General features: G+C 43.1%; 1 protein-coding gene across 1 annotated transcript; it reads left to right on the plus strand.

The window, feature by feature from the left end:
• Positions 1–1,051: 1,051 nt before the first annotated feature.
• Positions 1,052–12,222, plus strand: LOC138214090 (tripartite motif-containing protein 16-like). The gene is made up of 7 exons (XM_069175459.1): positions 1,052–1,775; positions 1,868–2,016; positions 2,129–2,659; positions 2,717–3,596; positions 3,914–4,590; positions 4,688–4,766; positions 9,434–12,222. The coding sequence occupies exon 7, from the start codon at positions 9,510–9,512 to the stop codon at positions 11,292–11,294; it is 1,785 nt and encodes a 594-aa protein (XP_069031560.1). The 5' UTR covers positions 1,052–1,775; positions 1,868–2,016; positions 2,129–2,659; positions 2,717–3,596; positions 3,914–4,590; positions 4,688–4,766; positions 9,434–9,509; the 3' UTR covers positions 11,295–12,222.
• Positions 12,223–18,463: the final 6,241 nt, after the last annotated feature.

Here is an 18,463-nt window from a genome sequence, read left to right on the forward strand (position 1 = left end):
CATCACATGTTAATTCATTACATTACATGTTAATTAATTATATCACATGTTAATTCATTACATTACATGTTGATTAATTATATCACGTGTTAATTAACTACATTACATGTTAATTAATTATATCACATGTTAATTCATCACATCACATGTTATTTAATTACATCACATGTTAATTCATCACATCACATGTTATTTAATTATATCGCATGTTAATTAATTACATCACATCAATTCAAACTTTCAAGCTGCTCAGGTCGAGCCGACAGTCTTTCTCTTCCACTGATGTACCTTCTCCTCCTCCATCTCCACCACCTCCTCCATCTCCACCACCTTCTCCTCCTCCTCCACCTCCACCCCTCATTAATGTGAGGACTAGATCTCTGGTCCATGTCCACCATCACCCCGACATGTAAAATACAGAGTTACATATATTATAGTTTCTTATCGGATCTTTATTGAGACTCTTAAAACAATCTGCGGTTATCGGAACATTTTCTCTGAACTCTGCTACGAGCTCAATAGAAGCTAATTAGCACGTTAGCTCCCATTTCATTAAAATAAAGTTCTTCTACAACGAATAAAATCACGTTAGAGGTTTGAACCGCGGATTAAATACAGCAGAGTTACTGTGGACAAGTTATCTGGTTTAATTATAACAAGCACAGGACTTAGTGGTGGACCGGGGAGGGGACACTCTGGGACACTCTGGGACGGGACACTCTGGGACACTCTGGGACGGGACACTCTGGGACACTCTGGGACGGGACACTCTGGGACACTCTGGGACGGGACACTCTGGGACACTCTGGGACGGGACACTCTGGGACACTCTGGGACGGGACACTCTGGGACACTCTGGGACGGGACACTCTGGGACACTCTGGGACGGGACACTCTGGGACACTCTGGGACACTCTGGGACACTCGGCCGGCGGCGGACGGTGCCGGTGCGACCGGGAGATGAACGGCCGGGAGGGTGAAGCTCGGTTCGGCTCCACGCTGCAGGAGGAGCGGTGTGTCCGTGAACTCCGTCCGTCTCCGGCGGAAGTTGGTGAAACTATCCACCATGAAATGGTTCCTGCAGACGCCTGTTGGTGTTCATCCTAAAGACTCCTTTAGATCTTCACGAAATCAATCCACCTCTTTCTCCTTCATCAGTAGGACATTTAAATAGTGATGCAGCGCTGCTTTGGAGGTTCTTGCTTCGAGGAAAGATGGACGTGCAGGTGGAGGGAGACATCCAGCAGAAGGTGGAGGGAGACAGCCTGTATGTAGCAGGTGGAGTAGAACGGAAGTCCAGTGGGAGGAGCTCTTATGCAAATGACCTGCAGGCTTTTATAGCGCTTCACCGTGAGAGAGGAGGAGCCATGCAGAAGGTGATATAAACCAGCTGTGATCTGACGTAGTAGGTTGTTGTGACGTAGTAGGTTGTTGTGAGGTAGATACAGTAGGTTGTTGTGACGTAGATACAGTAGGTTGTTGTGACGCAGATAGGTTTTTGTGACGTAGATAGGTTGTTGTGAGGTTGATAGGTTGTTGTGACGTAGATAGGTTGTTGTGAGGTTGATAGGTTGTTGTGACGTAGATAGGTTGTTGTGACGTAGATAGGTTGTTGTGACGTAGTAGGTTGTTGTGACGTAGCAGGTTGTTGTGACATAGCAGGTTGTTGTGACGTAGTAGGTTGTTGTGACGCAGATAGGTTGTTGTGACGTAGATAGGTTGTTGTGAGGTTGATAGGTTGTTGTGACGTAGATATGTTGTTGTGACGTAGATAGGTTGTTGTGACGTAGTAGGTTGTTGTGACGTAGATAGGTTATTGTGACGTAGATAGGTTGTTGTGACGTAGTAGGTTGTTGTGACGTAGCAGGTTGTTGTGACATAGCAGTTTGTTGTGACGTAGTAGGTTGTTGTGACGCAGATAGGTTGTTGTGACGTAGATAGGTTGTTGTGAGGTTGATAGGTTGTTGTGACGTAGATATGTTGTTGTGACGTAGATAGGTTGTTGTGACGTAGTAGGTTGTTGTGACGTAGTAGGTTGTTGTGACGTAGATAGGTTGTTGTGAGGTAGATAGGTTGTTGTGAGGTTGATAGGTTGTTGTGACGTAGATAGGTTGTTGTGATGTAGTAGGTTGTTGTGACGTAGATAGGTTATTGTGACGTAGATAGGTTGTTGTGACGTAGTAGGTTGTTGTGACGTAGCAGGTTGTTGTGACGCAGATAGGTTGTTGTGACGTAGATAGGTTGTTGTGAGGTTGATAGGTTGTTGTGACGTAGATAGGTTGTTGTGATGTAGTAGGTTGTTGTGACGTAGATAGGTTATTGTGACGTAGATAGGTTGTTGTGACGTAGTAGGTTGTTGTGACGTAGCAGGTTGTTGTGACATAGCAGGTTGTTGTGACGTAGTAGGTTGTTGTGACGCAGATAGGTTGTTGTGACGTAGATAGGTTGTTGTGAGGTTGATAGGTTGTTGTGACGTAGATATGTTGTTGTGACGTAGATAGGTTGTTGTGACGTAGTAGGTTGTTGTGACGTAGATAGGTTGTTCTGAGGTAGATAGGTGGTTGTGACGTAGATACAGTAGGTTGTTGTGACGTAGATACAGTAGGTTGTTGTGACGTAGTAGGTTGTTGTGACATAGCAGGTTGTTGTGACGTAGTAGGTTGTTGTGACGCAGATAGGTTGTTGTGACGTAGATAGGTTGTTGTGAGGTTGATAGGTTGTTGTGACGTAGATAGGTTGTTGTGACGTAGTAGGTTGTTGTGACGTAGCAGGTTGTTGTGACATAGCAGGTTGTTGTGACGTAGTAGGTTTTTGTGACGCAGATAGGTTGTTGTGACGTAGATAGGTTGTTGTGAGGTTGATAGGTTGTTGTGACGTAGTAGGTTGTTGTGACGCAGATAGGTTGTTGTGACGTAGATAGGTTGTTGTGAGGTTGATAGGTTGCTGTGACGTAGATAGGTTGTTGTGACGTAGTAGGTTGTTGTGACGTAGATAGGTTATTGTGACGTAGATAGGTTGTTGTGACGTAGTAGGTTGTTGTGACGTAGCAGGTTGTTGTGACATAGCAGGTTGTTGTGACGTAGTAGGTTGTTGTGACGTAGATAGGTTGTTGTGAGGTAGATAGGTTGTTGTGACGTAGATACAGTAGGTTGTTGTGACGTAGATACAGTAGGTTGTTGTGACGTAGTAGGTTGTTGTGACATAGCAGGTTGTTGTGACGTAGTAGGTTGTTGTGACGTAGATAGGTTGTTGTGACATAGTAGGTTGTTGTGACGTAGCAGGTTGTTGTGACGTAGTAGGTTGTTGTGACGTAGATAGGTTGTTGTGACGTAGTAGGTTGTTGTGACGTAGCAGGTTGTTGTGAGGTTGATATGTTGTTGTGAGGTAGATAGGTTGTTGTGACGTAGATAGGTTGTTGTGACGTAGATAGGTTGTTGTGACGTAGATAGGTTGTTGTGACGTAGTAGGTTGTTGTGACGTAGATAGGTTGTTGTGACGTAGTAGGTTGTTGTGACGTAGATAGGTTGTTGTGACGTAGTAGGTTGTTGTGATGTAGTAGGTTGTTGTGACGTAGCAGGTTGTTGTGACGTAGATAGGTTATTGTGACGTAGATAGGTTGTTGTGACGTAGATAGGTTGTTGTGAGGTTGATAGGTTGTTGTGACGTAGTAGGTTGTTGTGACGTAGCAGGTTATTGTGACGTAGATAGGTTATTGTGACGTAGATAGGTTGTTGTGAGGTTGATAGGTTGTTGTGACGTAGTAGGTTGTTGTGACGTAGCAGGTTATTGTGACGTAGATAGGTTATTGTGACGTAGATAGGTTGTTGTGACGTAGATAGGTTATTGTGACGTAGATAGGTTGTTGTGAGGTTGATAGGTTGTTGTGACGTAGCAGGTTATTGTGACGTAGCAGGTTGTTGTGATGTAGTAGGTTGTTGTGACGTAGCAGGTTATTGTGACGTAGATAGGTTATTGTGACGTAGATAGGTTGTTGTGAGGTTGATAGGTTGTTGTGACGTAGCAGGTTGTTGTGACGTAGATATGTTGACTGTCCAACAGTTTAAATCCACATTTCAGTGCGACAAAGTTTTCTATCTTTTCAGAATCTTTCAGCGACTCATTTCAAACGTATAAAATGTTCTGAGAAGGAAATCATGGAATTTACTTTACAGCACATTAAAGGGAAAAGTCCAAGAGGCTGTGAACGTGGTAGAAAGATGGTCTTCTTCATGGAGATTCAAGTTTTCTGTGGAATAAAAACAACTAAATGTCGCCGGGCGAAGTGGAGACAGGAAGGTTGTTGGTTCTGTCCCCGATAGATGTGATCTACGTGCAGGTTAGTGACGGTGACAGCTGCTGCTTTTATTTTGGTCGTACTGTCACTTTAAGAGCAGCGAAGCGGGAGACGCGCGAGACTACGGAGTTCACGTGAGATGTGGAGATCCAGAGCGGGAATTAGAGGCTGCTGAGGACCGAGCATTTAGCATTTAGCATTTAGCACCCAGACTGATGAAGGGAAAGACTTGAACGACGGGTCAGCGTCAGTAGCGGGAGAAGTCGCTGAGAAATGAAGAATCACCTCGTAACTGGGTTTGTTAACTGGTATAGAGGGAGTTCATTATTCTCTTTGAACATGTTGGTGTTCCTGTAGAAATGAATGCTACCTACATATCATCCTTTTAACCAGGACACATAAAACAGTGTTGTTCACCAGGAAGAGAGGAGTTGATGCTCAGATAAAGATTCATGGACAAAACATCATGACGGTAAGATTCACTTTAATCCAGCAGCAATATGAATCTACAAACATCAGATATATAATAGGAAAACACCAACAGGGAACATTTTCTGCTTCGTGTGTACTTTTACTTTTTGTGTTTTCAGTGTATTTTTGCTGACGATACTTTTACTCCAACAAGGTTTTGAATGCAGGACTTCTAGTATTTTCAATCTGGTATCAGAACTTTTTCTGAAATAAAGGAGCTGAATTCTTTCACTGCTTCATATATAGTAATATAGATTATTCAGAGGGAACAAAGCAGCACTTTTACTTTAATACTTTCACTAAATGTTGCTGCTAACGCTTCTGTACTTTTACCTGAGGAAGCTGTTTAATTAAGGACTTTGACTTGTAATGGAGTATCTTTGTTTTCTTTGCTGTATTTGTACTTTTACTTCAATAAATGTTCTGAATACTTCATCCACCATTTGTCTGAGTTGAATTAGACAACATGATGCTGCTTGTTTCCAGAATGGCCACCAGAGGGAGCACTCTGCCCACTGACAGCGCTGGTTGCAGCTGAAGACTACATATCCCAGAATGCCTCGCGTTCAGTCTTCGTTCCCAGGAAGTGAGGAGCGGGGTGAATTTTCTATAGTTGGATGGTGAAAACTTCCCAGATTGAGGATATTCTCGAGGCTAAAGTTTGGAAAGATGGAAACCTGTTGATTGTGTGTAGAAATGCAGAACAAAGAGAGCGAGCGGACGGGATTAAAGAAACATGTCGTTTTAAAGTAGTGAATAGTAGTGACGTCACGAGGTGAGCCAACGCTTCGAAGTGCGTGTCGAGGCTTGCTTCATTTAGGGGAGGAGCCACAAATGATGACGTCCGAAGCCTGGCTGCCAGGCTGTACCACGTGACTGTTTCAGGAAGTGGTTCAGATTTTGCCTGGAGGTTTGACAGCAATATAAACTCTTCAGGCTCCATTCAAAATGTGGGTTGTTGGTGGAGAGTTGAGGTCAGTTGAGAGTTTGGATAGTTTGGAGAAGTTAGAGAGAGAGAGATAGTTTGGAGATTTAGGAGAGTGAGGAGAGAAGGAGGTGATAAGATGGAGCCAGCTAGGAAGAGGAGGATTTCCCCTGTGGGAACACTTTGATTTGATAACTCCTAATAAGCTAAATCTAACTCTATTTCAGACACATTAGGTTTGCTTATCAAGAACTGTATTTTTCACAGTTTCTTATTTTATTCAAAGGTGAGGTGTTTATTGTGCTCCAAGGAGTTGGGGTACAATAACAACACCTCATCCATGCTGAGGTGTTACCGTGCCTTGCATGAGAATAAGGAGGAAACTGGAGCTTCACCCAGCCAAGGTAAGTCATTACAATATTACAAATGCACCATCACAATTTTTCCCTGTTCACTTTTGTTTATTGTGCAAATAAAGACAGGTAACAGACTCTGTATTTATTCTCTTTTAACCAGCCACCAGAAAACAAGAGCTGGATGAAGCCCTCGTCTCCATGATAGTGAAGGACACACAGCCCTTCAGTATTGTGGATGATGTTGGATTCAGGGCATTTGTGTCCAAACTGGATCCTAATTATGTTCTCCCTACAAGGCAGGTATGTATGGGTGCATGCATGAAACAAATGAGTACTTTATTGTGTCTCACAGTTCAGCACTATATGTTTTTTCCTTGAGGCTCTGAAGGCCATGGTGGAGGCCAAGTATGAGTCAGCTAAGGAGAAGGAGAAGGCTAAAGTGGAAAAGGTGGCTGCTGTTAGCCTTACTTCTGACATGTGGACATCCACAAAACCAAAAACTGTTGAGAAACTGTTATTTCTGAATAAAAATGAATAAAATGTCCCCTGTCCTGTACATCATTGTCCAAGTTACACAAGCATATTCAGTCCCCTCTTCCTCATTCCACAAACACTTCCACTGTCCTCTGCCTGCTTAAGCTCATGACATTTTCCTAAAGTGACAGAAAAACATGATTACACAACCTGCCATATCATATGATACGACCATTTTGGGAAAATTTACACACAGAATACATTCAAAAAATATTTTATTATGCACATATGTGATAATTTATGTACAGAAATTATTTGGTCATACATTTTTGTAATTCATAGTCATTCCCAACAGCCATAACAGACACAAAAATTCAATGCATCACATGATGTGGTTCAGATACAGCTGCCTGTGATTATACACTTGGCCAGCAGGTGGTTTCGTGTTCACGTGAAGCTTCGAGAAATGAACCCTTTCTAGAACCAATTGGCTGAAGTGGTTCGATGCCTCATGAGGCTTCATCTCACCATCACTAGTGGATAGAAACCGTATCCAAAAAGAAAGTAAGTGGAGTAATGATTGAGAAAGGGGAGAGGGAAATACAGCAGGTGAAGGTGCAGAATAAAACCACCTCTGCAGAGGCAGTGAAGAGGTTCAGCCAGAGTGGAGGAGCCGATGGAAGAAGTAAAGCCGGCAAAACGAGCCACAGCAGTCCTCCATCAGACAAAACGAGGGGGAAACAACGGTTGACTTACAAAACACAAACAAAGCTGGTCACTTTCACAGCAGGGGGTAGTAAATGCTACGATGGAGGTCGAATCCAAACCAGAGAGGATTCAGATCATTGTTAAAGCAGCAGTCCACCACTTAGATATCAGCGGACTAACACGGGAGGACGTCAGAAATGATCTCAGTATTCAGGCAAGTCCGGAGCAAATATGATCTGAGAGTTTTTAAATACACATCGCACTGGAGCGAGGCCCAAAACATCACCTCCATCCAGGGCTCAGTTTGATGTTATCCACCACAGAAACAAACACATGAGGAACACAGCTCCAACGCTCACTCCACCGCTGGAACTCTCCCTGCACAACAGGTATGAGCTGCTGACTCATGAAGTGTGTGATGACACTAAGTCTGTGGAAACTGGTCATTACATCACCAGAAACAAGGCTGATGGAAGCACGAGAAACAGCCTCAAAACCACTGCTAGATCAAGAGCCAGAAGAGACACAGTTCAGGTCCCTCAGACACCAGGCGGTATTTTGATGGAGGACGCCATCACCAAGCACGTTAAAATGGCTGAAAATCTGTGTTTGGATACCACCAGTGTGAAGGAGTTAACGGAGCTCCTCCCAGTTATCCTCTGGACTCGTCCAAGAAGTCTGAGGGTTCTGATCCACACGGGTTCTTCTGACATCCTGCAAAAGAGAACGGGCTCTGAGACTCTGGAAAAAGATTTCACACTGCTGCTGAAAACCCTGAGTGACCATCGATCACAAGACGCGTTTATTTCCGGACCGATTCCGACGCGCAAGAAAGGAAGTGAATCGTTCAGTGGACTCCTGATCCTGAAAACATGGCTGACGTCAACACGCCTCAAACATGGGATACGTTTGATTGACAGTTTTAACCCTTTGTGGAACCGTGAGGAGCGTTTCAACCTGATGGAGTTCATCTGAACTTCACTGGATCCAGACTTCTCGGCGCCGACCTACAACCTAAATTACTATCTTACTAGACGGCGATCTCAAAATTGTCAAAGTTCATCCACAACCAGCCTCCTCTCCAGTCTGAGAGTCCCTGCAGATGAAATTGCCTTTTTTTTATCGTCGGATCTTTGACCGATAAATCTTTTCTGGTTAATGATCTCATCATCGATAAGACTTTGTACTTTCTGCTCCTGGTTGAAACGTGGCTTAACAACACGACTGGTGAAGCAACTCTGATAGAGGCTTGTCCTCCTCACTATAAATGTTATCAGTCAGTTACACAGAACAAGAGAGGAGGAGGGATCGCAGTGATCTTCACCACAGTTTGGGTGTAATGACATCGACCTCGCTGATTTGACATCATTTGAATATGTTGCTCTGCAGCTGAAAGGTAAATCAACAGTACTGATCATCACAGTTTACCGGCCACCGACGTACTCGGCACTATTTCTGCAGGAACTCTCAGAGTCGATCTCACCAGGTATCACCAGATATGACAGGTTCATTCTGAACGGAGACTTTAATATTCATGTAAATAACAAGAACGACCACAAAGCTCCAGAGCTGATGGATTTACTGGACAGCTTTGAAGTGACCCAACATGTAAAGGAAGCCGCCCACCAGCAGGGTAACACCCTGGACTTGGTGATAACAAGAGGGTTACACGTGGATCAGGTTTCAGGACGTGAATTATCTTTCTCTGACCATCGCTGTATACTTTATGATGTGATTGTAACCATGGCAACAACTAAAGGGCAAATTCTGGTTCAAAAGACACTCCTTGAACCATATAATCATGAGTGCTCTTTAAATGAGGTGGTTGAACACTTCAACAACTCTGTCGTCTGTTCTAAATACTGTTGTAATGTTTCTGAATACTTCATCCACCATTTGTCTGAGTTGAATTAGACTAAATGGTGCTGCTTGTTTCCAGAATGGCCACCAGAGGGAGCACTCTGCCCACTGACAGCGCTCGTTGCCCCTGGAGACTAATAAGTGAACTTATCAGAGGTAAAACAAAGATCCTCAAATCTTTGTTTCATGTTACAGCAGCAGAAACAGAGGGCGTCTCAGTTTGTGGGGGAAACTTCAACTTAGTCATGAATCACAGCCGAGACGACGAGTTTGAGGAGGAATAAAAAAAACTGCTCTCAAACTCAGCAGCTGCAGTCTGTCACGTTTCCTTGTTCCCTCCATCAGATCTGCAGCTGGGAGATGGGCGGAGCCAACGTGGGTGGAGTCTAAGAGCTGACGTCCTCATTGGCTGCAGAGTCACATGATATTTAAATCAGCTGAAACCAGTTTTATCTTTGAGGAAGTGAAACTCACACAGTCACTGCTGCTGAGAGGTGAAATGGAGCAGAAAGGAGTTCAGTTGGACCGAGAAACCTTCTCTTGTTGCATCTGTCTGGATCTACTGAAGGATCCGGTGACTCTTCCATGTGGACACAACTACTGCATGGAGTGTATTAAAGTCCACTGGGACGGACAGGACGGGACAGGAGTCTACAGCTGTCCTCTGTGCAGGAAGAGGTTCATACCGAGGCCTGTCCTGGTGAAAAACACCATGTTGGCAGCTTTAGTGGAGGAGCTGAAGAAGACTGGACTCCAAGCTGCTCCTGCTGATCACTGCTATGCTGGACCTGAAGATGTGGCCTGTGATGTCTGCACTGGGAGAAAACTGAAAGCTGTCAAGTCCTGTTTATTCTGTCTGGCTTCTTATTGTGAGAAACACCTTCAGCCTCATTATGATGCCGCTCCATTAAAGAAACACAAGCTGGTGAACCCCTCCAAGAAGCTCCAGGAGAACATCTGCTCTCTTCACGACGAGGTGATGAAGATGTTCTGCCGCACCGATCGTCAGATTATCTGTTATCTCTGCTCTGTGGAGGAACATAAAGACCACGACACCGTCTCAGCTGCAGCAGAAAGGACCGAGAGGCAGAGAGAGCTCGAGGGGAGTCGAGGAAACGTCCAGCAGAAAATCCAGGACAGACAGAAAGATGTGAAGCTGCTTCAGCAGGAGGTGGAGGACATCAATCAGTCTGCTGAGAAAACACTGGAGGGCAACGAGAAGCTCTTCACCCAGCTGATGAGTCTCCTCCAGGAAAGAAGCCGCGATGTGAAGCAGGAGGTCAGATCCCAGCAGGAAACCCAAGTGAGTCGAGTCAAAGAGCTTCAGGAGAAGCTGGAGCAGGAGATCGCTGAGCTGAAGAGGAAAGACACCGAGCTGGAGCAGCTCTCTCACACAGAGGATCACAACGAGTTCCTGCACAACTACCCCTCAGTGTCAGCACTCAGTGAGCCTACAGACTCATCCAGCATCCATATCCGTCCTCTCACCTACTTTCAGGATGTGACAGCAGCTGTGTCAGAGGCCAGAGATAAACTACAGCAAGTTCTGGATGAAGAATGGAAGAAGATCTCAGTGTCAGTGAATGAAGTGGACGTTTTACTGTCACAACCAGGACCAAAGACCAGAGCTGGATTCTTAAGATATTCACAAGAAATCACACTGGATCCAAACACAGCATACAGACAGATGTTATTATCTGATGGGAACAGAAAAGTAACAGTAATGGATCAGAATCAGTCTTATTCTGATCATCCAGACAGATTCAGTAGATGTTGGCAGGTCCTGAGTAGAGAGAGTCTGACTGGACGTTGTTACTTTGAGGTGGAGAGGAGAGGAGGAGGAGGAGTTGATGTAGCAGTCGCATACAAGAATATCAACAGAACAGGGAGCGTGATGGAAAGTAGATTTGGATTTAATAACAAATCTTGGTCATTAGATTGTTTCAATAACAGTCTTTGGTACAACAACATCAAAACTCCCGTCTCAGGTCCTCCACCCTCCAGAGTGGGGGTGTACCTGGATCACAGTGCAGGTACTCTGTCCTTCTACAGGGTCTCTGAGACCATGACTCTCCTCCACAGAGTCCAGACCACGTTCACTCAGCCGCTCCACGCTGGGTTAGGGTTAGAGTTCGGGTTCAGGTTAGGGTTCGGGTTAGGGATTGTCTCCGTTGGAAACTCTGCTGAGTTTTGTAAACTGAAATAAACTGAAGTCTTTCAGGTTTCAGTGGGTTTAAACCTGCATTTTCATTTTCCATTTCATTTTCTCTCCATCATTGAGGCGTTTCTGCTCTGAACAAAGATCTGCTGTCAATCAAGCATTATGGGCGTCACCTGGACGTCTTCTTGATAGTTGTTATCTTCATGTTAATATGTTTTATTATTGTTTTTAAGCTCTTTTCACACCGTTCCTGTAGTGAAAACCACGTATCTCTAAATTTGGTGAAGTTGAATTAGATTATTTTCTGATAAACTAAAGAGATTTAAATGTTATTTTATGGACTGAGATATTTCTCCTGCTAAATTAACTATTTTAAAAAACCTGACAAAGCTGAAAAGGTGTTTATTTCTTAGATACGTGGTTCTCACAGGACAGCAACGCTCCAAATATGTGATGATCTGGTTCAATATGACGCTTTACAAATCAACAATATATAAAGTAGTTGAAATGAGCAAAACCTTCAGTGACTATGACGGTAAAATTCACTTTAATCCAGCAGCAATATGAATCTAAAAACATCAGATATATAATAGTAAAACACTAACAGGGAACATTTTCTGCTTCGTGTGTACTTTTACTTTTTGTGTTTTCAGTGTATTTTTGCTGACGATACTTTTACTTCAACAAGGTTTTGAATGCAGGACTTCTAGTATTTTCAGTCTGGTATCAGAACTTTTTCTGAAATAAAGGAGCTGAATTCTTTCACTGCTTCATATATAGTAATATAGATTATTCAGAGGGAACAAAGCAGCACTTTTACTTTAATACTTTCACTAAATGTTGCTGCTAACGCTTCTGTACTTTTACCTGAGTAAGCTGTTTAATTAAGGACTTTGACTTGTAATGGAGTATCTTTGTTTTCTTTGCTGTATTTGTACTTTTACTTCAATAAATGTTCTGAATACTTCATCCACCATTTGTCTGAGTTGAATTAGACAACATGATGCTGCTGTTTCACAAACTGACCACCAGAGGGAGCACTCTGCCCACTGACAGCGCTGGTTGCCGCTGAAGACTCTCAAAGGTCATGAAATGTCATCTTCCAGCCTTTGGTGCAGATCCCTGTGAGAGAGGAACGCCCCTCAGCTTCATCAATATGTTCAGGCTGAGAAAGTTTCTTCCTGAAATGACTTCCATGATAAATCAAATCCCGGCTCTGTGCTGAGCACGGTCACCTCAGAGCAGAAAGCTTCTCCGTGTGGACGTTGGACGGTCTCACGTTGTCTGCTTGGTTTTCTCCAGCTGCTCTGTTTTCCTGCCAGTTTAGATACTTGCAGGTCGGTTAACTGGTAAATCTGCTAGCTGTGAATGTGTCGGTCAGTTAACAGCTTGTCCCGGCTGTATTCTGCATCTCTGCAAAGTTTAGAAATGAATGCTGGTAATTGTAAAAGTCAGATAAAGTACATTGTGGTGTCGTCACATGCTGCATATGCTGACATTTATGAACACGTCCAAAGGTTTTCTTGAATGAGAATTAACGGTTTGTTTCACTCAAATTCTCCCCAAAATCAAACAAACAGATGTTTTGCATTTAGATCTGGAGGTGTGCAGATATAGTTTGTATTCTCGACCTCAGAAAGAGGTTGTTTACCCCCAAAAGAAAAACCCAAGTTCGCTAAAGATTCTCTTCCTTGTTTTTCCAGAAGCTTCTAAATGCATGTCGTGGTCTTTGTCAGTAAACTGTAATGTAGAAACACACCAAGTCATTCAAGGGTTCCTGAACTTTTGCCTTTTTTCTACCCTGTAGAACAACACTGAAGACATTTAAAACTCATATCTATTTCCTTTGAAATGTATTTTTCAGCTGTATGGCTCTCCACTTCTAGAAATAAGCAGTGCTCACTACAAATCCATTTAAAAATCCCTTCTGCTGGTACTTTTAATCCTTTGATCCAGATTGAATTTGTATGGTACGTACTGCTTCCAAGAAACAGCTGTAAGCACAGACTCTAAATTCAGACTCTGAAAATGTCTCCTGACTTCTCCCTCCTCCTTGATTTGATGTTTTACCAAACCATCCATATAAATGGAAACAGTCGGACCTCAAATCACGTTGAAAACGAGCTTTTTCATCCCGACCGTCTTTTGAGCTCGATCACGTTACATTTGAATCACGACACAATCAGACTTCTTTTGTCGTCTCTCCTCAAACATTGAAGCGCTGAGGTTTAGATGATGAGGAGAGAGAAAGTTCTTCAGGACATGAGAATCCAGAGTTGTGCTGCCGGTACAGACCTGTACTGAGCCGGCTAAAGCAGAGGAAACAAGCACGGGACAATTCTTTTACTTTTGATATCAGTGTTACTCACCTTCGACCACCGACATGAAACGGGAGGTCCAATTCATATTCTATCTTCAGGATCCCTCTGCAGGTCACTCACATGGTTGAAGAGAATCTCTTTTCAATAAGTGACCTTTTCAAACGACAAAACCAAACACAGACCTCGTCCATCTTTATGGAATCAGATCAAATGTAGTAACGGCTGAAAAAGGCTGCTTAAATCTGAAATGAAGATGTTTCCAGTGAGCACAGAAACAGAAGTGAACCTTCAACCTGCTTCTCGTCTCGCTCGTCACGTCTCCGCTTCTCAACAACGTTGGACTTTGTTCTTCTTTCAACCTGAACGTCTCCTCGTCGGCTCGTTGCAGGTCTCCGCGTTCTGTTTCCGGTTTCCTGTCTCAGCTCGCTTTGGGACAGACGGGCTAAAAAGACGTAGCGGACGGTGAGGACGTCCTGTTCAATGTTTCCTTTAGTCACTAGATTTCTAATCCAAATGAAGAAGCAGCAGCAGCCGGCCAGGCAGCATGTGTTTCCTTCATGTTAGCGGTGACAGAGTGCTGCACCTGTTACCTGTTCTTCTGATCTTTTAGCTTTCTGCTGAAGAGGTTTCATCTTTGTGACCGTTGTCCATCGTGGAAGATGAACAGCTGAGCAACAGCAATATTTAAAGAGACTCTGATACTAAACATAGTGTTCTTCTTCTGGAGTGACAACAAAGTGATGAAAGAAGACTTGTTTAAAAAACAAAAGGGATATTTTTCTTCGTGACATATAGAGATTGCTGGATTTGATCCTATTTGCTCCGAGCTAATCAACAAGGTCATATGTTATCGTGACGTTGTGAATTGTATAGATTGTCACTAAATGTTCACGTGTACGATGATTTAAGCCTTCGTAATGTTTTACAGGAGTTATTTGAACTATTTTAGCGCCTCCATCTGAGGCAGCGTTCTCCGTATCCAAGTGAAATTAGAACAAATAACTGGCCTTTATTGTGTGAATGCTGATTCAGCATTTACACTGTTGACATCCTGTTTCTGACTTCTTCCACGCGGTTTGTTTTGGTCGCTCACTACTTCTGCATACTCACCGAGTTCAACCATTCACATTTGAAATTGTTCAACTCTTTCAGGACATTTACGCCGACATTCAACTTTTTTCAAACATTTATCATTTTTTTGAACATATTTGTAACATTTGAGTGAATGAGGAGATTCTTCAACTCCTCTCAAACTTTCTGTCGTTGTCACAACAGCAGTCAGACATCATCTGTTAGAAAAATGACTCCGAGGCTGAATTCAAAATCAAACACATCGGACATTTATTCTTGCAAGAATACTATGAGCTATGACAGTGAGGGCCGCCGCTTTCAGGAGCGGTGGGAATTACAATACTTCTTCACTGAAAATCGAGGCAATTGTGTTTGTCTAATTTGTAAAGAGGCGGTTGCCTTGTTTAAGGATTTCAACGTAAAGAGACACTACGAGACTAAACATGCTCCAACGTACGGCAACCTAACAGGGAGAGGCCGCGCTGAAAAAGTGAAGCAACTCCAAGCTGCTCCGGCATCACAACAGAGAGTCTTCACGGGCCTCTGAGTCAAAGGAAAACACAACAAAAGCCAGCTATGTTAACAGCTAAACATGGCAAACCTTTTACTGAAGGTGCGTTCATCAAAGACTGTGTCATGAAAATGGTGGAGAACATTTGCCCCGAGAAGAAGCAAGAATTTATGAATGTGTGACATTAGTGTCAGCAAGTTATCTGTTCCTTGATCAATCTGAAATTGAGTGTTTTGAACGGTAACATCTGTCACTATTAACAGTGAAAAGCCTAAAGCACACTAATGCACTTGGACTTATGGCACTTCTGTTATTAAACTCTTGAATAAGATGTGTGTTATAACTGTTGATGTTATGTACCTGTAGATGTGACACAAACTATTGCTTTCTGAAAGATCTTGTAAAAGACAAAGGCAAAATTCACTTGTTTTAAAGTTTAATGGTAACAGACCACTTCGCATTACTTATAACTCCTGTTTAAAATGTTCATGAGGCAAAGATATTTAACTCGTGGAAATTGAAGGTATTCTATACAGTTTGTTCAAAGTTATCTGACTGAATGAAAGGCAGAATTGTGTTTTTAGAGTTGTTCACGTCTGCCTGAGTGGCTTATATTTGGTGACATTGTCATTTGAAAAATAAAGGTAATTGTGACAATGAAAATAGTTTTATAACAGTGTGTATTTTCATGTAACTTTTGTGGTTAAAAAAATGTCAGAAGGAACTATTGGCCCCCGGGCATCTTCACTTTATCAAATTTGGCCCTCTTTGCAAAAAGTTTGGACACCCCTGGTTGAGGGCAAAGGTCCTCAACAGGGGGTCCGCGACCCCTAGGGGGTCTGTGGTGGTACTGCAGGGTGTAATTTTTCATATTTTTCCAAAATCGTTTTCTGTTTCTGGTGTCCATTGTATGTTATGGTGGGCAGCCACAGGGTCATCATAAATGAGTTTAGACAGTGGGGAAGTCATTTCTGCAAATACTTCTCCGTTTGCTGATCTTACTCAGATCTGTTCTTGTGCCAATTTCTGTAATTTTGGGTCCTCATCACTCCTAATAAGTGACCTACATGCTCCTGAATCGCACAATAAGGTTACTTCAATCTCTTCTATCAGTAGAGTCACAAAAGGTTGATCTTGTTCTGTGAGTAGTATTTCAACTGTACTTATCTCTAACACATCACTGGTCTCCTCCTCTTTAGTTTCTAGTTGGTCTGTGTCTGTGAATCATGTGAATGTGTGTGTTTCTGTATGACCTGATCCTGGAGTGGTTGTGGTTAGTCATGTTGAACCTGTCTGCCACCGCCAACCGTCTCCTCCTCCTCCTCCTCCTCCTCTTCCTCCGCTCCTCCCGTCTCTCCACCCCCTGCAGTCTCTTGCCCAGTGTCCATTCCTCCTGCAATTATAGCAGGTGCCCTTACCTGTCTCTGGTGGTCCTCCCCCACGGCCGCCAGCCCCTCTCCATCCACCTCGCTTCCTCCTTCTGGTTGGAGTAGAGGGGGTGGAGTTTGGTGACGGTGTCGTGGGTTCGGAGACGGAAGCTGGCTGAGCAGCCGGAGACGGAATAGACGGTAACGGGCGGATCAGCTGTTACCGGGACGTCTCCCATGTTAGGGTATGGAGGAGGATCGGGCCGCGGTCCCATGTTGGTTCGTTTTTGTACCACATAATCATCATCTTCATCATTTTTCCGGGAGAAATGTATTTCAATTATTAGATATAGTATTGGTGCATTAAGAGCTATACTACCTTCCCCCGCCTTTTTGTTTTTAATCTCTCCCAGATCAGTTCTCTTTCTCTTTTTTTTTGTACTTTTCCTCTCCTCTTTTCAACTTTTTTCTTTTATTTCCCTCACACTTGCTCTCTATCTTCTCTGTCAACTCTCTACATGCTATCATTGTCAGTTTTCCCTTGAATCTGTGTTCCTTTTCCCATTTTTTTCAAATATTTTACGTTATCTGCACCTTTTGAGTGCATGTGTTTTACGTCTCCCTCCAGAGGTATCTCTTCGATCTTATTACAGCATAATCCCATTTTTTCTGTCTGTGAGTCAACCAGTTTGTATGGAGTTCACCCGAGCAACCGGACGCTCACAGTATCTAATTATTTGTATATTTTTATTTATTTCATCTTCCGGAAGTTTTTTTCTGTATTTATCTGGAGGTCCCTGACCTATTTTTGTGCGCGTGACTTTTAGTTTACCTAGTCTACTCAGACTCTTTAGTTTACCGAGTCAATTCAGACTCTTTAGTTTACCTAGTCAATTCAGACTCTTTAGTTTACCTAGTCTACTCAGACTCTTTAGTTTACCTAGTCAATTCAGACTCTTTAGTTTACCTAGTCAATTCAGACTCTTTAGTTTACCTCGTCTACTCAGACTCTTTAGTTTACCTCGTCTACTCATACTCTTTAGTTTACCGAGTCTATTCAGACTCTTTAGTTTACCTAGTCTACTCAGACTCTTTAGTTTACCTAGTCAATTCAGACTCTTTAGTTTACCGAGTCAATTCAGACTCTTTAGTTTACCTAGTCTATTCAGACTCTTTAGTTTACCGAGTCTATTCAGACTTTTTAGTTTACCTAGTCAATTCAGACTCTTTAGTTTACCTAGTCTACTCAGACTCTTTAGTTTACCTAGTCTACTCACACTCTTTAGTTTACCGAGTCTATTCAGACTCTTTAGTTTACCTCGTCTACTCACACTCTTTAGTTTACCGAGTCTATTCAGACTCTTTAGTTTACCTCGTCTACTCACACTCTTTAGTTTACCTAGTCAATTCAGACTCTTTAGTTTACCTCGTCTATTCAGACTTTTTAGTAGGTCCCTGACCTATCTCTTTTTAGTAGGTCCCTGACCTGACTCTTTAGTACAACAAGAACAAAAAAAGTCTTACACGGGTGTCTGACATTTGATGGTGAATCAGTCTTGTTCTAGGATCCCGTCACCCCTCCTCTCTCCAGTTCGTCCTGGCCTCACCAATGTCCAAACTGTTTCGATAAAGAAACAGGGCGGAGGTCTTTCCTCAGGAGTCCCAGACTCCCCCGTGAACGGTTTCAGGCTGTGTCCGGAGAGAGGAGGGATGTTGGGATCCGGCTCGAAGGACCAATTATGTTAGAAAAATGACTCCGAGGCTGAATTCAAAATCAAACACATCGGACATTTATTCTTGCAAGAAGGAGCAAATACATGTTCACTCAAAGAAAGGTGTCCAGCATTGCTCGAAGTCTCTCCTCCGTAGTTCAGCTTTTATACAGCGTGACAAACAGTTGACAGTCATCCCCACTTCCTCTGTAGATCTGATTTTGTAGATAGT

The sequence above is a fragment of the Embiotoca jacksoni genome, unplaced genomic scaffold (genome assembly GCF_022577435.1).
Source record: "Embiotoca jacksoni isolate LCO1_2020_lvr unplaced genomic scaffold, fEmbJac1.0.p SCAF_67, whole genome shotgun sequence".
In the NCBI taxonomy this organism is placed as follows: domain Eukaryota; kingdom Metazoa; phylum Chordata; class Actinopteri; family Embiotocidae; genus Embiotoca; species Embiotoca jacksoni.